Source organism: Chiloscyllium plagiosum, unplaced genomic scaffold, assembly GCF_037043375.1.
Source record: "Chiloscyllium plagiosum isolate Xiang-an unplaced genomic scaffold, Cpla_swu_hap1 HiC_scaffold_16, whole genome shotgun sequence".
NCBI classification, from domain to species: Eukaryota; Metazoa; Chordata; class Chondrichthyes; order Orectolobiformes; family Hemiscylliidae; genus Chiloscyllium; species Chiloscyllium plagiosum.
The window spans coordinates 92,054,100-92,076,694 of NW_028270154.1; the positions used below are offsets into that span (position 1 = coordinate 92,054,100).

General features: G+C 38.9%; 1 protein-coding gene across 7 annotated transcripts in view; it reads left to right on the plus strand.

The window, feature by feature from the left end:
- LOC122556864 (histone-lysine N-methyltransferase, H3 lysine-36 specific-like) overlaps positions 1 to 22,595 on the plus strand; it is a 300,867-nt gene that overhangs the window by 221,041 nt on the left and 57,231 nt on the right. For 4 of the 7 annotated variants that reach the window (XM_087995531.1, XM_087995530.1, XM_087995529.1 and 1 more), the window contains one exon: positions 8,662 to 19,180. In XM_087995531.1, the coding sequence (XP_087851657.1) occupies positions 8,662 to 8,927 (266 nt within the window). In that variant the 3' untranslated portion in view covers positions 8,928 to 19,180. Of the gene's footprint in view, positions 1 to 8,661; positions 19,181 to 22,595 lie in introns of those variants that run through there. The other 3 variants (XR_015759842.1, XR_015759841.1, XR_015759843.1) reach the window with 1 other exon arrangement.

A 22,595-nucleotide genomic window follows, 5' to 3' on the forward strand; every position in this document is an offset into this window, starting at 1 on the left:
TTCTGACCTTAGGATATAGGAAAGGTCATTAATGCAGTAGCTGAAGATGGTTGGGCCTCAGGCACTACACAGAGGAATTCCTGCAGAGATATCCTGGAGCTGCAAGAGTCATACAGATCAGAAACAGACCCTTTGGTCCCACCTGTCTGCTTGGCTCAACTCCTTCCACACATTTCTTATTCAGGTACTTATCTAAATGTCTCTCAAACATTATAACTGTACCCACATCCACTACCCTCTCGGGAAGTTCATTCTGCACAGAAACCACTCTGTAAAAAACAATTACTCTTCATGTCTTTTTAAATTTTTTCTCCTCTCATCTTAAAAAATAAAGCCTCCTAGTCTTGAAATCCCTCACCCTAGGGAAAAAAGCACCTGCCATTCACCTTATCTGTATTCCTCATGATTTTATAAACCTCTGACAAGGTCCCTCATGACAGGCTGGTACAAAAGGTGAGGTCGTATGTATCAGGGGTAAACTGACAAGATGGATACAGAACTGGCTTAGTTATAGGAGACAGGATAGCGGTGGAAGGATGCTTTTAAGAGTGGAGGGTTGTGACTAGCAGTGTTCCACAGAGATCAGTGCTAGGGACCTCTGCTATTGGTGGTCTACATAAAGGACTTGGAGGAAAAGGTAGCTAGTCTAATAAGTAAGTTTGCAGATGATACAAAGTATGGTGAAGTTGCGGATAGTGAGGAGGACTGTCAGACAATACAGTAGGATATAGATCAGTTGGAGACATGGGCAGAAATTTGGCAAATGAAGTTTAATCTGGCCAAATGTGAGCTGATGCATTTTGAAAGGTTAAGTACAGATGAAAATTATACAGTGAATAGCAGAGCCCTTAGACATATTAATATGCAGAGGGATTTGGGTGTGCAGGTCCACAGATCATTGAAGGTGGCAGAACAGATAAATAAGGTAGTAGAATAGGCCTATGGCATGCTTGTCTTCAATAGAAATGGTATTGGGTATAAGAATAGACAAGTTATGTTGCAGCTTTATAGAACTTTCATTAGGCCCAAATTGGAATATTGTGGACAGTTTTGGTGACCTCACTACCAGAAGGATATGGATGCTTTGGAGAGGGTACAGAAAATATTTACTATGATGTGCCTGATTTGGGGGATTTTAGCTATGAAGAAAGGTTGGCTAGACTGGGTTTGCTTTCTCTGTGATGCAGGAGGTTGAGGGACAGCTGATAGAAATTTAAAAGATTGTGAATGGCATGGATTGAGTGGAAAGTATAAGGCTTTTTCCCAGGGTGGAGGGGTCACTTACTAGGGGACACACGTTCAAGGTGCGGGAGTGGAGGTGGTGTTTTAAAAGAGATGTGTGAGGCAGGTTTTACACACAGAGTGGTGAGTGCCCGGAATGCACTGCCAGAAGTGGTGGTGGAAGCAGACACAATAACAGCATTCAAGAAACACCTGGACTATATGTGAATAGGAACGGAATCGAGAGATCCGGATCCTGTAAGTGAAGACAGTATGGAAGGGCAAAATGTGTTGGCACAAGCTTGGAGGGCCGAAGAACCTATTTCTGGGCAGTATTGTTCTTTGCTCTTCTTTGTTCACTATAAGGTCACCCCTCAACCACCTACCTTCCGATAAAAAAGGGTCCCAGCCTATCCAGCCTCTCTCCGTAACCCTCCATTCCCAGCAATATCCTGGTAAATCTCTTCTGAACCGTCTCCACCTTAATAATATTTTTCCTATAACACGGTGACCAAAACTGGACACAGTACTCCAGAAGGGGCCTCACCAAAGTCCTGTACAGCCTCTATGTCCCAACACCTATGCTCAGAAGTCTGAGCAATAAAGGTAAGCATGCTAAATGCTGCCTTAACCACCCTATCTCTATGTGATGTAAACTTCAAAGAATTATGAACCTGACCCATGGGTGTCTCTGCTTCACAAAAGTCACAGCCATCTTCCTTTGTGCTTTGTATGATCTCACAAGCAGCAAGGATTCCTCCTCATTCCCAATCACTATTTTTGCCAATCATGTCACATTCAGTTAAATATGACCTTGATATCAAGGGCAATTACTCTTGCTTCCCCTTTTTTGTCCATGTTTGGACCAATGCTGAAATGAGGTCAAGAGCTGACTGACCTTAGTGAAATCCAAAATGAGCATCAGTGAGCAGGTTATTACAAAGGAAGTACTGTTTGATGATTCCTTCTATCATTTACTAATGATCAAGAGTGGACTGATGGGCCATGAAATAACTTAGTATCCCGTCATCAAGTCACCTTTTATTTACATGTGGAAAGTCCTTGACACTGATCCAGCTCCCTCAGAGCCAGCTCTGAGTGCCAGGATGTCTGATACATCTGTTTTTATTTTTTTTTTGTACATCAGCTTGTATGAGGGGGCATAACTACAAATTGAGGGTGATAGATTTCAGGCAGATGCCAGAGGCAGGTTCTTTACTCACAGAGTGGTAAGGGGTGGAATGTCCTGTCTGCCAATGTAGTTAATTCAGCCACATTAGATTTAAACAATCCTTGGATAAGCAACATGGACAATGATGGGATAATGTAGGGGGGTGAGTTTAGATTAGTTCACAGGTCGGCGCAACATCGAAGGCCAAAGGGCCTGTTCTATGCTGTATTGTTCTATGTTCAAAACAGGGAAAATATTGACAGGCTAAAAACAAAAAGACCAGTATGAAATTTTAAAAATCGAAGAATTAAGTAATTAAGGTTAGAGATGCCAGACCAGGTGTTGTAATATGTGAGCTGGTGGACCCTGAAATAACTTTACAGAGGCCAGTATCCAAACACCAAGTCACCCTTTATTTACATGTGGAAAGTCCTTGACACTGATCCAGCTCCCTCGAGCCAGCTCTGAGTGTCAGGATGTCTGATACATCGGTTTTTATTTTTTTTTTTCCCTACATCTGTTTTTATTTTATTTTATTAAACAAATTACAAAACAATTTACAAAAAAAAACATTGACAGCTGTACACAAAAAACAGCAATTTTACAAGGGAGACGAGCAGCAAAGCTAGGCCCCGAACCCTACCGTTCAACCATTTTACAGGGAGAGGAGGACAAACCTCAAATCCCAGTTCCACATATGACAAGACAGTGACAATGACATTTGTACATTAGACAATACCGTTACATACAAAAGTGCAGACAATACAGACCCAGCAAGCCCCCGCCCCTCCCACCTTCCGACCACTCTAAGGCAGCCCGCCCCTACCCACCTTCCGGTTCTCGGTCCACCCCATGCCCCTTCCAGTTCTCGGTCCGCCCTGACACACCTTTCGACCACCTCTAGGACAGCCCACCCCGGTATACATCTGTTTTTATCTTGTCAGCCAGAGCTGCCTGATTGGACCAGATTAACAGCACCAATCGGGGAAGTCATATTCTTATAGGGTCCACCTGGCTGACGTTTTTACAACCACTACATCCCTCCCCATCCAAGTCCGAGGAGATAGTCTGGCTTTTTCTCTTATAGCTCCAGCTGGTGCGTTTTAGCACCAGGTCAGGTTTCTTTGACTCTGCCTTGGATATGGGCAGCGTGTAATGCACAATAGCTCACCTCTTGCACCTAAAGCATCTCACAAGAAATTCATTCTTCTCTTCAGGCCGCAAAGCAGCGACATCCATCATGTCCATCTCAGATTTCAAGGTTTCTTCATGTTTGACAGAGGGGGTAAACCCATGGGTACCCCCAGCATTTCTAACTGTTTTGAGGAGCCAGGCATATTTTGTTCCTGACCCATTTGCAAGGTTGCAGCTTTCATAGGGTCCATGTGCTTGTTCAGGACCCTTGCACCTACCTGAACTTTATACGTCACTAGACTTGACCTCTGTTTGACCTGACCTCTTACCCATGGACTTTACACCAAACTTCGTCCCCTAAAGTAAGCAGGTTCCCTTGCTTGATTCAAGCATTGGTATTCCTGTTGCAGTTTCACCCTCGCCCTCCCAAGTCCACGAAGATCATATTTAATCTAATGTGAAGTCTTCTCCACATCAGTAACTCTGCTGGAGCAATCCCCAGAGTTCCATGAGAGGTAGTCCTATAATCAAATAAGAACCACGACAGTTTGATAACTAGTGAAGCTGTAGACTATTTCTTTAAGTTTGTCTTCAAATTTTGGGCTACCAGATCATTGGACAATGGATGGTATAGATCTATCCTTGTATGTCAAATGCCATTTGACTTTAGGAAATATCCAAATTCCTTGCTGATAAACAATGACCCGTTACCTGTGACCATTGAAATAACTCCACCAAGACTGGGATCCCGTCATCAAGTCACCCTTTGGTCCTGGTCCTGATACTGATCCAGCTGTCTCAGTCTGCTGTCAGAGTGTCAGGATGCCTGACACTCCTATTTATATCTGTCAGCCAAGGCTCCCTGATTGGACCAGATGAACAGCCCCAATCAGGGCTCATATTTTATGAGGTGCACCTGGCTGACCTTGTTATAGTCACTACAGGCCATGACTTCACTGTATTGGATTTGTCTGTTTCTTATGTCCATGAAATACCTGACTAGTTTTACACATTGCTGGATATGTGTCAGTGTTGTAGCTATTCGAGAACAGCTTGGCTAAGGGAGCAGCAATTCCTGGAGCAGACGTCTGCGGGCCTATTGTCAGAATGCTATCAGAGCTAATGGTCTTTGTAGTGTCCAGGTATCATGATACCACATGGAGTAAATTGAATTTGCTGAAAACTAGCATCTTTGGAGGTGTATGGAAGAGACTGAAATGGATCATTCACATGGCACTTCTGGCTGACGATAATGTTGCAAATGCTTCAGCATTATTTTTTGCACTGATTGGCTCCCCCATCATTGAGCATGAAGATATTTGTGGAGGTTATTGAATCACCTAGTCCTCTCTCTCTCACTTGCTGCTAGTGCCATTTGGCATGCACAGATTCCAGTGTTGCAATCTTCACCAAGCTGCTAACTCAATTTTCGGTATGCTCAGTGCTGTTCCTGGCTTGCCCTCCTGCAGTTTTCATTGAACCAGAGTTGATCGCTGGTTATGTAGAGTATATGATTATGCCAGGTCATAAGGTTGCAGGTTGTGTTGATACAACACTGCTATTGATGATGGCCCACAATGCCTCATGGATGCTCAGTGTTGAGTTTCTTGGTCTGTTTGAAATCTATCCCATTTAGCGTGCAGATAGTGCCACACCATAAGATGGATGATATTCTCCGTGTAAAGATGGGAAGTCATCTCCCCAAAGACTGTGAGATAGTCGTAATCATAGAGATGTACAGCACGGAAACAGACCTTTCGGTCCAATTCGTCCATGCCGACCAGATATCCCAATCCAGTCAGTCCCACCTGCCAGCACCTGGGCAATATCGCTCCAAATCCTTCCTATTCATATACCCATCCAGATGCCTTTTAAATGTTGCAATTGTACTAGCCTCCACCACTTCCTCTGATAGCTCATTCCATACACGTACCACCCTCTGAGTGAAAACGTTGCCTCTTAGGTCTCTTTTGTATCTTTCCCTTCTCACCCTAAACCTATGCTCTCTAGTTCTGGACTCCCCAACCCCAGGGAAAAGACTTTGTCTATTTATCCTATCCATGCCCCTCATGATTTTGTAAACCTCTATAAGGTCACCCCTCAGCCTCCGATGCTCCAGGGAAAACAGCCCCAGCCTATTCAGCCTCTCCCAAAGCTCAAATCCTCCAACCCTAACAACATCCTTGTAAATCTTTTCTGAACCCTTTCAAGTTTCACAACATCTTTCCGATAGGAAGGAGACCAGAATTGCACGCAATATTCCAACAATGGCCTAACCAATGCTCTATACAGCCCCAACATGACCTCCCAACTCATGTACTCAATACTCTGACCAATAAAGGAAAGCATACCAAACGCCTTCTTCACTATCCTATCTACCTACGACTCCACTTTCAAGGAGCTGTGAACCTGCAAGGTCTCTTTGTTCAGCAACACTCTGTAGGACCTTACCATTAAGTGTATAAGTCCTGCCAAGATTTGTTTTCCCAAAATGCAACACTTCACATTTAACTAAATTAAACTCCATATGTCACTTCTCAGCCCATTGGCCCTTCTGATCAAGATCCTGTTGTAATCTGAGGCAACCTTCTTCGCTGTCCACTACATCTCCAATTTTGGTGTCATCTGCAAGCTTACTAACTGTACCTCTTATGCTCCCATCCAAATCATTTATATAAATGATGAAACATAGTGGACCCAGCACCAAGCCTTGTGACACTGCACTGGTCAGGCCTCCAGTCTGAAAAACAACCCTCCATCACCACCCTCTGTCTTCTGCCTTTGAGCCAGTTCTGTATCCAAATGGCTAGTTCTCCTTGTATTCCATGAGATCTAACCTTGCTCACCAATATCCCATGGGAAACCTTGTCAAATGCCTTACTGAAGTCCATATAGATCACATCTACTACTCTGCCCTCATCAATCCTATTTGTTACTTCTTCAAAAAACTCAATCAAGTTTGTGAGACATGATTTTCCACGCATAAAGCCATGTTGACTATTCCTGATCAGTCCTTGCCTTTTCAAATACATGTACATCCTGTTCCTCAGGATTCCCTCCAACAACTTGCCCACCACCGAGGTCAGGCTCACTGGTCTCTAGTTCCCTGGCTTGTCCTTACCACCTTTCTTAAATAGTGGCACCACGTTAGCCAACCTCCAGTCTTCCAGCACCTCACCTGTGACTATCGTTGATACAAATATCTCAGTAAGAGACTCAGCAATCACTTACCTAGCTTCCCACAGAGTTCTAGGTTATACCTGATCAGGTCCTGGGGATTTATCCACTTTCATGCATTTCAAGACATCCAGCACTTCCTTCTCTGTAATATGGACATTTTTCAAGATGTCACTATCTATTTCCCTACATTCTATATCTTCCATGTCCTTTTTCACAGTAAATACTGATGCAAAATACTCGTTTAGTATCTGCAACATCTCCTGCAGCTTCACACAAAGGCCTCCTTGCTGATCTTTGAGGGGCCCTATTCTCTCCCTCGTTACCCTTTTGTCCTTTAATGTATTTGTAAAAACCCTTTGGATTCTCCTTAACTCTACTTGTCAAAGCTATCTCATGTTCCCTTTTTGCCATCTTGATTTCTCTCTTAAGTATACTCCTACTGCCTTTATAGTCTTCTAAGGATTCACTCGATCTATACCTGACATATGCTTCCTTTTTTTTCTTAACCAAACCCTCAATTTCTTTAGTCATCCAGCATTCCCTTTCATCCTAACAGGAATATACTTTCTCTGGAGTCTCGTTATCTCATTTCTGAAGGCTTCCCATTTTCCGTCCTTTTATCTGTGCCCAAATAGCTTTTGAAAGTTCTTGCCTAATACCGTCAAAATTGGCCTTCCTCCAATTTAGAACTTCTACTTTTAGATCTGGTCTATCCTTTTCCATCACTATCTTAAAACTAATAGAATTATGGTCGCTGGCCCCAAAGTGCTCCCCCACTGACACCTCAGTCACCTGCCCTGCCTTATTTCCCAAGAGTAGGTCAAGTTTTGCACCTTCTCTAGTGGGATGGTCAGTTCTACCACTATTGTCATGAACAAATACATCTGGGATAGACAGACTGGTGAGGAGGAGATCAAAAATGCTTTACCTTCTAGTTAATTAATTTACCATCTACCACAAACTCAGCTTTGTCCTTTAAAACTTGGCCAATTCAATCAGTAGTGATGTTGCTGAGACCACTCTTAGTAATGGATGGTGAAATCCCCCACCCAGAATACATTCTGTACCCTTGCTGCTTTGAGTGCTTCCTCCAAGTAGTGCTCCACATAGAGGAGCATTTGTTCATCAACTGAGTGGTGGGTTTGTCCTATGTGTGGTATTTGGTAGGAGGTTTCCTTGTCTGTGTTTGAGATAGTGCCATGAGACATCATGGGGTCCAGTGTCTATGTTAATGGAAACTCCCTCCCTCCAGTATAATACTGTGCTGTCACCTCCGTTGGTGGCAGTGATGTATCTGGGATATATTCTGAGAGGTATGATTGTGTTTGTGTGACTGTCAGGCTGTTGCTTGACTAGTCCATGCAGCATGTTTCCCAATTTTGGCATTATCTTACCAATGTTAGTAAAGAGGACATTCCAGATTCATTGGGGCTTAGTTTGCTTTGTATTGTTTTTTCTGTTCCCTAGGCCAATAATATGTGGTCTGTGCTGTTTTATTTCTGTTGTATAAGTTTTGATTTGGTACTTGGTAGGCTGTTTCAGAGTCAGCAACATTGCTGTGGGTCTGGAGTCCCATGTAAGCAAGACTAGATAAGAAAAGATTTTTTCTTCCCTAAAGGTTATTCATGAACCAGATGGATTTTTAAGACAATCTACAGTGATTTCTCATCATCATTAGACTTTTAAATCCAGATTTTTAAGAAAATTCACGCAGATCCCCAGAAAATGTAAGAGTTCAATAGAATCTTTGAACAAAATTATTGTTACTGATGCAGATTTTTAGAAGAAACAATATTCATATTTATTTTTGTTTAACTAAACAATGTTTACAATATTAAATGTGTTATACAAACATAAGTTGTTGATATTGTGCAGTATTATTATTGGTGCACAACATGATGAAAACTGTGCCTTCCTGCTGAAGATTGATGATTTTTTTTATGTTTTGCAAATAGGTAAATGGGAATGTCCGTGGCATCAGTGTGATGTGTGTGGAAAAGAGGCAGTCTCTTTCTGTGAACTGTGCCCCAGTTCTTTCTGCATGGACCATAGGGATGGAGCTCTCTTCATCTCCAAACTTGATGGCCGACTTAGCTGTAATGAACATGATCCATGTGGCCCTGTTCCTTTGGAACCTGGAGAAATAAGAGAGATTATGCCACCACCCAGCAAACATGTATTACAGACCTTGCAACCATCAGATTCCACACACATTCGATGAATGGAGTGTCCGTTTATGGTGTGCCTCTGACAGGAGCTTTATTAAGAAAAGTGAAAAGCTGCCTTCCTTTCAGTAGAAGACAGATATTCAAACTGAATGTGAGTGTGCGTGTGTGTCTGTGTATACATATGGGTGGAGTCAACTTAGTTCACAAATGCAAGGTGCATAATTTCCAGTAACCAGTAGGTTATTCATATTGAGTAAAATGAACTTGAACATATAGAAAATCGAACCATGTGCTCCTCTTCTCAATATCTTTAGCACAATTATACATGGATTTATACCTGAGGCATACAACTGGCATGCTCAGGTCCACACAGGAATTCCAGTTAAGTCTACTGCAAGGCCAGTTATTTTCAGACCTCAACAAGCTTAGTTATGTGTAGGTTTTTTAATGTGATGTACAATGATGCTCACATAACATCGGATTAGAAACTTCATCTGGCATGTTTCTGACATTGAACGCTCAGTCTAATTCCACACCTAGAAGTAGGAGATCACTGAAAGGAGTAGTTGCTATTTGCTATAATGAATGCATCTTGTTGGCTTATAAGTTCAGTTAATTGAGTAAGTCTTCTTCCAAGCACTTGTTCAACAATAACCGAATAGTGAGCCTTCATTAAAATTGATAAATGAACATTGATATTTACTATGATTCAGAATGATTGGCAAGAAGTATATGGTATGATGTGCTGGAACATTGTCATTTTACCTCCAGAATGTGAGTTCATATATAATCCAGCTAGAAGAAATGAAGGTTTATCTATATGTTACATGGAATAAAGGTTTATTAGAGCATTATACAACCCCCTCCAGTACCTGGTCTTGAAACTAGCTCAGACACAGGGAGCAAAGATCTGAATCAAACAAAGTGTGTTTGAGCATAACGGTGCAAATCAAGACCTGAATGAAATTGCCTTTGAATTCAGCACTAATTCTTCATCATAGAACTCGCAGCAAATGGAGCTGTAACACTGGCACACTACTTTGCCATACCTAACCTAGGTGTGGATGAGGCACAACAAAAGATGTGATTGCAGTTGCTGTTGGGCCTCAGTCAAAAGGGCACATATTTCCAAAATATAAGTTCACTCTAGAGAATTTTTTTAAAAATGTTGATGGAAAGTTAATTGAGCTACTGCATGCTGACAAAACCACAGCCTTGGTGATCAAGTGACATGATTTATCTACTGAAGTGTATTTATTTCGCACTAAATGTTTGGTGTGTTTTGCTGAGTTGACCTCACTCAGCCTGCTTCAGTCAAACTAGCCAGTTGTTGGTAAAAGCACATGCCACTTAACTAAACAATTTTGCTGTCAGTATTTTTTTCAATATTGTCAGTGCTTTTTAATGCAATAACATGCAATTCCTTTGTTATTTGTTTTCCATTTATTTTATTTTCAGTTTTATTTGAATCATTTCAACTCTGACATGTTCACAATGGTCCAGCATTTTAAGAAACTAAATTTTATTGGTGGCTGCAGTCTGTTCACTAGCTCCACTTTCTGGACAAAGGTCAAACAAACACCAGAAAGTAAGGAAATGTTATCTTTCAACATTCAGAGAACGTGTTTGCAGTGGAAAATTAGAAAAAGAAGGAAATCAAAGTTCCGTAGTCAATCATTCAGTGTGTTGGTCCACCAAGCCTTTCTGAATGAACTTGAATCTTTTTAACTCAATGCAAGGTCTTTCCATTTGGAAATAAGTGTTATTAAATTTTTTAAATCATAAATCACCAGCCCTTTTTGCAACATTTCTTAAATCCTGCAATAATGTTTATCCTGATGAGATTTCAGCAGTCCCTGTTGAGGATGGGTGAATGAATAGAGGAGTATGATTATATTAAACACCCCATTAGTTTTATTATTCTTATGAATAATTTTACTGGGTGTAATCTCTGGATATTACAGACACAATCCCTCTAGGATTCAGTAATTTCACGATTGATTGTTAATGTTAACATCACAGATTCAAGTTAAATATTTGAGTGTAGTGGGTTAGATACTTTGAAATCAAGGTTCAGATGTAACCTAGAGTGATGGGGGTGAAAGTTGTCTCTGTCAGTTGATGATAAATCATGGAATGAGTTTGGGCAGTCTAATTTCAGTTGTTGGTGGCTACACAACATTGCCCCTAATTCTGTGCTAATTTGCAGTTATTCAAGGCTAAAGGATAGCAAGAGATAGCAAAATGTTATACTGGTGAAGTACATTTTGAGTGGTGGATGCAGTGTATCAGACATAGCAACAGTAACTTCAGTCTTCACCTTATCGTGCAATACATGACATGGAACTGGTTCTAATAATGGGAAGTATTTCATTCCTCAGCACTAACTTCCCATTGTTGTCAAATGCAACAGAAGGTAGCATTCAAACATGGCTGTATGCTCACCTTTTCAGTGAAACTCTAGTTTAAAAAGTAGCATTCACTTCTCAGTGCAACAGCAGTTGGAATTCGTATTATCCCACATACCTGCATCCTTTAAGATCAGTTGGGCATAATATTGAATGATTCCTGCTAGAAGGATGTTCAATTAACTAAAATGGATTAAAATCTATTCTACAAGTCATTGGCTTGCATTGATGTTTGGTATTCTAGTATGTGCCAGATTTTGTAACTTTTCTACTATTGCATTGGATGTATTTACACTAGCATTGTGATAATAGTGGACCTATTCACAAAATAGTAGTGATGCAAATGCACTTGCATCAAAGATATTCATTCGAAAATAATAAATTTTTAAAAAATTTAACGTGTGCTAGTTGTTGCATCCAGTTCAAGTTGGAGATGTACTATGGTTCTAAAGTTCAGCTAGTGTGCAGTTCTTAACATGTCTCTGCAGTGGTACACTATATTTTCTTCTTTATCTGCCCCTTAATCTCATTACAAATGAGTCAGCTACATATTCCATGATTCTACTGCCAACAGCAAACTCCTAAACTCTTGGACAAAGCACATTGCTCACAGAGGAAACAATGGGGCAAAATTATTTTATTGTTAATAGCTAACCCAAACAGTATCTATGACAAGAATGGTGATACCAATCATGAGTCTAATTGACAGATTCAGTCAGCTAACCACTATTATACTACTTTCTCATCACACATACGTAGCATCTATCATCAAAGTAGAATTGCTGCTCCCAGATAAGTCAGTTGATTAAATGGCAAGTGATTGAACCATAATTATCAAGAAGGTCTCTGTTTTGAATTCTGGCCTGTGCCAATCAGTTGATCTTAATGGCAAAGTGATAATGTACCATTTTTCTGAAGCATTTCACCAGATGGCAATTTTTGATAGACATTAAAGAGTTCTTTCTGAAGGTACTCGTATGGGTACAAATGAATGAATGCATCAGTGTTGAAGCTAACTGTAGTTGAATACCTAAGCCACTGACATCTTCTTGGATCATTTGAGCAAAGTATTATGGGTACTGTGGATGAAATAAAACTGGAATAAAAAGAATAAGAAAATGCATTTTTATATGCCATAAATGTAGGAAAAGTACTTACAGCGTGGAGTACTTTACTTGACTCTTGATATTATGCAGTCACAAACCCGGATGGGAAAGAATGCTAATCAAAATGATCGCGTGATGTAATTGTTCTATAATCTTAAATGCAGTTGTGGAATTACACTTAGTGATGAGCAGATGTAGCACTCTAAAGCTAGTACTTTGGTTTCATCCTATTTTATTCCTGACCTGCTGTCTAGAATTAAGAGTTTGGCATCCACTGTTGTATCTGATTCTTATATGTTATAGTATGGCTGATTGGAGATCCAAGTAGCTATATTGATATTGTCATTGATATTCTTATGTTCTTTTCATTTTAAATGAGTGTGTGTGTATTTCTAAGTAGTTGGAACAGATCTCTAAGACCTGGATAACAACACCAAAATAAAATGCATAATCAAAGGAAAGTAGATAGAAGACACACAAGATATTCTGTGTTCATTATACACAGTTGTCTTAAATTTCAACCTTTAATGGCCAAGCAAATTTGGTACAGTTCTTATTGGTAATTTGGGCAATATTTATAAACTTACGTTTAATGTAAATTGGAAATCCCTCTTTAATTTTAACAAACGTTTGACAGCAGCCTTAATTCTGATATTGCAGGACTCCTTTTGGTCCTTTTATTATCATATTGTCAATTGTGAAATTACTTAAGTTATGATCTTACCTACTTGTTGGAATCCTAACAAAGATATTGAAATTTGATGTCTTGTAGTTTCACTTGATTGTTGTCCTGAATCAGAGACAACTCTCTGTTTCTATTCATGAAGACAACTTAAACTGAGTGCTAAAACATTCATGCCTTTGGTAGCATTCCCAGTTGCGCACACATGTTGAGCCTTCATGTTGGATTTGGATCATGAATTAACCGTCTTTATATGGATGTCTTAAATTGAGTTTATTCAGGTAAATATTAAAAGAAAATCAACTAGCTGCAAGGGAAGACAGGTAAGAATTATTGTAATTTGATTTAAATATTCAAAGCAAGGACACAAACACTATGTTGTAATCAATTTGCTGTTCTTACAGATAAGATTATGGGTATTTGACAGAATATTAAATACCCCCCATGTTAGAGTATTATGCAGAAGCTAAGGATTTTTTTCATTGTGTACTTAGATCCTTAAAAGTAGGACTAGTATAATGCAGAACAGTACTGTCGTTAGACAATAAATAAAAATATTTACAATGGAAAAGTTTATAACAGTCAAACATCCCCTATTTGACCCTCTACACTGAGTAATTTGAATGCAGCCACGGCTGGAGATGGAGTGCTGTACCTGTAGCTAAAATAGGTGTCCTTGGCCGAGGGAGAACTTAGCCATGGTCAGGCTTTCTTCACAATCTAGTAATCTGAGTTATCTGTGAGACTGACTTAAGGTTTGATTGGAGCACCCTATATGGTTAAATAAACATAAATGTACTCAACAAATCAAAAACAATTTGCAAATACTAGATATTTGAAATAAAAACAAACACTTGAACTATCCAGCAGGTCAGACAACGTCTGTGGAGAGAATTAGAATCAGTTTTCAGGCCACAATGACATTCCTTCAGAGCTCAAATGCAAGAATTCTTATAAATGGTCATTATGATCTGAAACATTAACTCTGTTTCTTTTCACAGATGCTATCTGGCCTACCAAGTATTTTTAGCATTTTCTGTTTGATATCAGTACTTGCAGTCTAGAAGGACAATTAAGGAATGACCTTTGGCCATGGTATAGGACAGTTATCTGTGAACTATGCTCAAGCTAAAGCTATTGACTTCAAGCAAAGAAGAGAAAATTAAAAGTTCGACTAAGCTGAAACACTAATTTACGTTTCTCTCTGCACATGCTGCCTGACCTGCTGAGTGTCCCCTGAACTATATTTCTAATTTCAGGCTTCCATTACCTGTACAGTTTTGCTTTTTATTTCACTTTTTTTTTATCTAGCAATACATCTTCTTTAGGATTTATTCTGAGACATCCTTATAAGTTTATTCCTATTCTTACTGAGTGTTCCACTCAGTCATCCTTATGTGTTCAGTCACCCTCTGTACCTTCACATTTTCCCTCATTTTCTCCAGATTTATCTCTTACTCCTTGATTAGTACAATAATAACCCATTTCTTATCATGCACTCATTCTGCAATTATTCTGCAATTGAGAATTAATAAGATCAATTTCTGAGGACATTTGAAGCTAAGTCACAGAGGAGCCTATTCCCAACCTTATACGCATAGCAAGGATTGCTACATAACAATTAAAAGTGAAGACGTTGGATTATGTTTCCAACTCAGAGAGAGCAAGTATTTTTGAGGCATCTGAGGCTATAATAGAAAGTTGTAAAAAAGCAATTTACATCTCTTTAGGGCACTGAACTAATTGTAACTCAAACCACTACCTGATCCTTTGGATAAGCACTGACTTAAAATTAAATTTTAGTCTGACATGTTCTATTTTTCCTCAAAATATTGAGTGAAAAAACGCAAATTGTTACCATCATTGCCAATTTCGCTTAAAATTATCTTTTAATAAGTAGTTACTGACATACACATTTAAAAAAACAAACTGCAATTTTCTTTCAGATTTGAGCATGAGAGCTATTGTTTCTATTATGTTTTGATTAAGTCCAGGCATGTTTAAAATTCAAAATTGTAATTAGACAATAATGCTACTAATGATAATTCTGTATCCTCAAAATAATAATCTGAGATGGTGTTGGCTCTCGTAAGGATAGTTTATAGTGCTGTCATAAAGAGGGCATTTTTAAAAAGATAACTGTTTATGGTAATTGCCTAAAATTTCCCTTATATGTAATAGTAAGGGATCTATAAACATTTAGTGTTTTGGTAAGGACTGGTGTACCAAAATTTGGTTATGGAACTGATGTTGGTCCTTTTGAACAAACCATTAGAAGATACAGTATATCAGTCGTTACAGTGTCAGGATATCTACTGCATTTGGATATTATTGTTTATTCAACTTTTTATACCATGGAAGTAAAATTTAGATTAATCAGAACACAGTCTGTTATTCTCAATCTAGTTTCCAATCAAGAGGCTTCAGCCTATTTGAACCTGTCCTTTCAGTATACTAACGGTACCTTAAAATAATGACATCTACCTTCATCTTAACCGTGACCAGTTCAGAGTTCAGCCACAGCTAGTGACAGCCTCTTCGAAGATGATTCAGGAACAATGATGGAATTTGGTAATTATATTCTGACTAACATTAAGCAAGAATAGATTAAATATAAGAACAAAGTGAGAGAACCTCTGTCAAGTAGTATTTTCTCAGCAATAAACTGCTCAGGATGTACTTTTTGAATCCTCAAGGTGACTCAGCTCCTGACCTTTTTACATCCTCTATCCAAAATGGATAAAAGAGCTGAACTCAAAAGTGAGCTAGGTGTAACTGCTGTTTACATAAAGCCAGAAGTCAACTAAGTGTGGCATGATGGAACCCAAGGAAAACAGAGATTACTGGGAACTGGGTGGAGAAACTCTCCAGTGGTTGGGGACATGCCTAACACAAAGGAAGATGGTTATGGTCGTTGGAAGTACCTCATTTCAGTCCCAGGACATCACTGCAGAAATTAGGCATGCCCACATCCTTTTAATACATTCTCAAAAGGTATCAATTAGAGATTCTAACACGAACCGACTTAGCTTGTCTGGTAGCATCTGTGAAGAGAAACAAGAGTTAACGTTTTGAGTCACATATGACTTCTTCAGAATTCAGTGCATTGTCCTTGTTCTCCCAACATCCAATATGATCACAAGCTTTTCTAAAGAAATTACTTGTACTTTGATCATTGCAATTTGAACTGAAGTTAGTTTGGAATATGAACAAAAGTACTATTTAAAATCACATGAAACGATTTGAGATTTTCCTATTTCCATGAGTGCCGAGCACTTGTTAACGGAAAGTTTACCATACTGCTTTACAGAGTGAATGGAAGCAAAAGCTTCCCATGGAACAGTAGATATTGTCATGGCTAAACAACTAGATTATTATTGAAATTCTGCCTTCTGCAGATGGCCTGCAAAAGATACTGTCAAATGGCACAACAATGAGTTAGTCACAATCCGGTTAAAAACATTTCCAGACAGACCATCTGTGCCTTTCTTACATACATTATCATTAATGTATTATGTATTCCTTAATTCAAAGGATGATATTTATTTGGGTATTAAATCAAAACTTAGTATTTAACAAATTAACTATCATCTATTAAAAATGCAAAGTTGGAAATATCTGCAGTAGCAAATTGTTCTATTTTTCTGAAGTGTTTGAAATTCTACAAATTTAGCAGGAACATTCTTTGGCCACACGATTTACACTGCAGTGGTATTGCAAGTATAATTTCAGTTACACCTGTTTTAAAAACGTGCAGAATCAGCAGCAGGGGGTTATATTTATTGGGTCCTAACTGCTCTATAAACAATGAAAGTAGGGTTTTGAACTGCTCACTTTAACCTATGTGATGGTAACTATTGTTAAAATGCTGATTGAAGTTTAACACAAGCTACCTTGTCAGCTTCACACTAACCTGAAACTTTATCCAGTTTGTTTGCAGTAGTTGCAATTATACATGGTCAATGTGAAGCCAGAGTTGCATGTTACCACTTTCTTATGGTAGTCATCCATCTGAAGCCAAATTTTAAACTTGCATCTGTTTTGTTGCAGTTGTACAACATATTTTTCATTGTTAAAGTTGTTCACCAAAATGCATGCATAATAAGCAGCTGATCTCTCCAGCAAGAATAAATCAGGGAGCAAAGCTGTGGCGGATCCCATTTGAGTTGATCCCATTTTCCCAGAATAGATTCTGCAATAATGATTCACTTTAGTGTATATCACAGATGGTAAAATTGTACATATATTGAAGTATGATTATTATTATTTGTGAAGACTTAAACATCTTCTGATTCTTACTGCTTAACTTTCAGTAAATTGAAACAATATAGTAAATCTTTTGCAGCAAACAGAGAGAATGCTGGAGTAACTGAGCAGGTTTGGCAGCATCTGCGGAGAGAAACAGTTATGTTTTGAAATTGGTGTGTCTCAGAACTGTAAATCTTTTATTGGCTCATTATCAGTTGTAGGGTGTTTTCCCCAACTACTCAAAGAAGTCTGCCCTACTGACGACTGTGAATATATTGAAACCTGACTTCATTTTTAAAATTATTGCAACTAGCCTTGGAAGAGAAATAACAAAATTTCTTGCTCCTGATCGCTATCCAATAACTCATGCTGGAAAGTGTGTGTGAGAGAGTATGTGCGTGCTTGTGTGTATGTATGTGATATATATGTATACAGAATGTATGTTTATATATGTGCATAGTTTTAAGATTGAAGAATGACCACTTGGACAAGGTGTTAAAGTTTGGTCATTACCCATAGCTCATATTTAAGCAGACATCAGCAGCATCAAGAAAGGAATGGAGAGCATATGCATTTAGCTAATAGTTGAAGTCGTGTGCAGTTGACAGAAGGAAGCTTTCTTGTGAGCATCCCATTGATCTTTTACTCAGCAGAAGCTGTGAACAAGAGTAAGTTGCCTCACTTCCTTTTATGGATCTGGATTTTACTAGGTAACTGTTTATTGTATATGTATGTTTTACACTGCAGATTACCAGACACACAATAACAAAATTCAGTGAAACATGGAAAGCTGCTTTTTTAAAAGTTATGTTCTGTCATAAATCTTTCTCATAATCAGAAGAAGCTAATCAGTATTTTTGGAACTTCTCCCTAATTTTTGTGTAAAAATAGAGTTGATGAAGAACTTTCTGCCTTTCATTAGAACTGATGCCTGTGACAAGTCTTGAGTTGTGCCTTCTTGGTAGCTGCTGTCTGAATATCTCAAAGCAATATTTACAACTTTATAAGTGAAGATGTACTCTTGTACCCAAGACCCCATTGAAGATTGATTGCATATTGCCATAGAAATAGTTAACACCTTTACAAACAATTTGATTTTTTCCTTAATTAAAAGTATTTTGATGCATTAGATACACTGTGATGGAAGACTAGTGCAGGAAATGTACCATAAACAAAGTATTATCTTTATTGAGCTGCAGTGTATTAGTCATTCACTTTCATTACAGTCCAGAATCATTAAACACTTTGTGTGGGGGGCGCGGTTAGAGAATGCAATTTGAGGAAAATGGAAGAGGACATTCCTTTAATGAATTAAGATTTGTCATAGTGTATAAATCAATAACACATGCTGTTAGGAATACCCCCATTAACTACAAAATAACACTGGATTAGAAGTGCTGAATAGAGTGAAAAAGGCAATTTGATGCCCCAACTACTGCCTGTCAGAATGCAGTGTTTTATGAACTATATTGTCTACGCAACTTGCTCAATAGCTATTGTTTGGGCTGTACAATAATCAATGCTCAGTATACGTTTAATTGTTGCTTTATTGTGACTGTATGGCTTTGTAGTCAAGTTTTACGATCTGCCTTTAAGGCCTGTTTTAAAGGCCAAAACATTTCTGGTGGGCAGGGCATTATTTTTTAATGATTTGTTCTTGCAGCTGTCTACCAGAAAAATATTAAACCAAATCATGTTCCATAGTGAGGGATGTGTTCAGTGGTTAAATAACTGTTCATGAGCAAGGCTGTCCTGTGAAGCAAGACCAAAATAACGTAGATCTTCTGTATTTGTACATGGTGAAAAGAAGTCAGAGAATAAAGGTTACGTTTACTGAAACTTAAAAGGTTTGTTGCAGTTTGCTATCTATGGTTGTGAATTTAACTTGTTTACACTATTGATTTTAGAGTCATAAATCAAAGTATAACACACTTCTTAAATTTGATACTATCCCTTTGCTGGAATCATAATCACCCAAAAGTATAACTTCCCTTCGCTGCTCATCCTTTGTAATATAGCTACTGTATTTTATGCAGCATGGTTTTCCATTTGGGGCAGCACGGTGGCTCAGTGGTTAGCAATGCTGCCTCACAGCGCCAGGAAACCGGGTTCGATTCCAGCCTCAGATGACTGTCTGTGTGGTGTTTGCACATTCTCCCTGTGTCTGCGTGAGTTTCCTCCGGGTGCTCCAGTTTTCTCCCACAATCCAAAGTTGTGTAGGTTAGGTGAATTGGGAGAAAGTGAGGATTGCAGATACTGGACATCAGAGTAGAGACTGGTGCTGGAAAAGCACAGCAGGTCAGGCAGTATCTGAGAAGCAGGAAAATCGCGTTTCGGGCATAAGTCCTTCATCAGGTTAGGTGAATTGGCCATGCTAAATTGCCCATAGTGTTCAGGGGTGTGTGGGTAGATGAATTAGTCAGGAGTAAATGTAGAGTAATAAGGTAGGGGAATGGGTCTGAGTGGGATACTCTTCAGAGGGTTGGTGTGGACTTGTTGGGCTGAATGGTCTGTATCCGCACTGTAGGGATTCAATAAAGAAAAAAAAATCTGTACCAAAACTAAAGAGACAAGGTGTACAAAAATAACAACAAAACTATATAAAGTGTTTAATAAAATTGATCATTTAACTTATAATTTATGGGAACACACTTGAAGTATTGCGATAGGGCTTAGGCACAGTGCAAGCCATTTATCCCTGTTCTGTGAGGGTATGGCTGAGCTGTGACCAAATTCTATCTGTGCCTCATATCTCTTAATCTTTTTAGATAACAAAGATCTATCAATCTCAGATTTAAATGTATTATTTGACCCAGTATTAATTGCTGTTTATGGAAGAAGGTTTCTCTGACTTCATTCCTGGAAGTCCTACATCCCTTGTCCTTAGACTCCCCAATTAAGATAAAAGTTTGTCTCTATCCATCCTATCAGTTTTCCTTGATATGATAAAAACTTTGATTATATCAACCCCTTAACATTCTAAATTCTTGTGAGCATAACATCTGTTTGTGTAAACATCTCTCCTCATAATTTAATCCTTGGAATGCAGATATCATTTTTAGTAAGCCTAAACTAACTCACTGCAAAATATCTTTTCTAAGGTATGGTGCCCACAAGAGAATAATACTGCAGGTGTGGCCTAACTAGGGCTTTGTGTAACTGTAGCATAAATTATACACCTTTGTATTCTAGCCTTCTAGATATAAAGGTCAGCATTCCATTGGCCTTTTGAAATTTTTTCCATACTCGTCCATAACATTTTAATGATCTCTATGTACATAATTCCTAAGTCTTGTTGGACCTCTACTGCTTCTAACTTTTCAGCAATTAAGTAGAGGACCTCAGATTTATCTTTACTGTTATGCATTTGCAACAATTTGTCTATTCTTTTAATCTCTTATTAGCTCTGTAGTCTTCTGCTTCCATTTTCACTGCTTTGAATGCTTGGTGTCATTGCCAAAATTCAATATTCTGCTTTGTATTCCATCACCTTAGTTAATGAAAATGGTGAATAGTAGACGTCTCAATCTGTGTCTGGAGTCATAGAGATGTACAGCACGGAAACAGACCCTTCAGTCCAATTTGTCCATGCCAACCAGATATCCCAACCCAATCTAGTCCCACCTGCCAGCACCTGGCCCATACCACTCCAAACCCTTCCTATTCATATATCCATCCAGATGCCTTTTAAATTTTGCAATTGTACTAGCCTCCACCACTTCCTCTGGCAGCTCATTCCATACATGTACCACCCTCTGCGTGAAAATGTTGCCCCTTAGGTCTCTTTTATATCTTTCCCCTCTCACCCTAAACCTATGCCCTCTAGTTCTGGATTCCCCGACCCCAGGGAAAAGACTTTGTCTATTTATCCTATCCATGTCCCTCATGATTTTATAAACCTCTATAAGGTCACCCCTAAGCCTCTGACGCTCCAGGGAAAACAGCCCCAGCCTGTTCAGCCTCTCCCTATAGCTCAAATCCTCCAAACCTGGTAGCAAATCTTTTTTAAACCCCTTCAAGTTTCACAACATCTTTCCAATAGGAAGGAAACCAGAATTGCACACACTATTCCAACAGTGGCCTAACCAATGTCCTGTACAGCCGCAACTCCCAACTCCTGTACTCAATACTCTGATCAATAATCTACACCAGCCATTCAGTGAATTTTCTAACTATGTCAATGATTTGCCTTCAATTCCATGGCTTCAGCTTTAGTTAATGGCCTCTTCCTGAGGGATTCTATCAAACACTTACTGGAAGTCCATGAAAATAACATATAACAATATTCCCTTGTTTGCTACTTTAGTCACCTCTTCATAAAGTTTGATCAGGTTCTTCAGATAATGACTATCCTTTACAAATCCAGTTTGGTGCTCTGGTAATATCTTGTCAACAGATGGGAGACTAACTATTCTTCCATGCTTTCCTTCTTGGACTCTAAAAAGTGTTATGATATATGCAATTTTCTAATCAAAAGAAATGGATCCTCAATTCAAGACAACATTGGAAAATTATAGTTAAGGCATCTGCAATGTTATCATCAATTTCATTTAAAATCCTGATAGGGACAATCTGGTCCTTGATACTTGTCACTTTTTAGCACCATTATTTTTCAAATATTGTTATTACTTTTATGTTGATTTGGGTATGACCCTGTCCCTAATGCAATAAAGTTTAATTGAAATGTCCAGCATGTCCAGCAACTGGCACAGTATTTATTTGACATGTCTGCTATTTCTTAATTTTATATATAATATCACTGTTCTCAGGTTCAAAAGGCCCATACTTCTGAACTCTAATGTTTCTAGTATATTTCTTTAAAAAAAACCTTGCAGGCTTTTTTTTCATATTCCCTTTAGCAGCTTTTTAAACTTTTTTTGGGCTTATTCTTCTGGTGTTTTATCATTTATTGTTGTACATGGAATTATTTTTGAACAAATAGAATTCTACTGCTTTTGTGAACTAGTTATGTATGCCTTTAAATTATTTACTGATTATATCCTACTATTTTTTAATTGATGTACTCATTGTGGGCAGCACGGTGGCAAGCACTGCTGCCTCACAGCGCTAGAGACCCGGGTTCAATTCCCGCCTCAGGCGACTGACTGTGGAGTTTGCACATTCTCCCCGTGTCTGCGTGGGTTTCCTCCGGGTGCTCCGGTTTCCTCCCACAGTCCAAAGATGTGCACGTCAGGTGAATTGGCCATGCTAAATTGCCCGTAGTGTTAGGTAAGGGGTAAATGTAGGGGTATGGGTGGGTTGCGCTTCGGCGGGGCG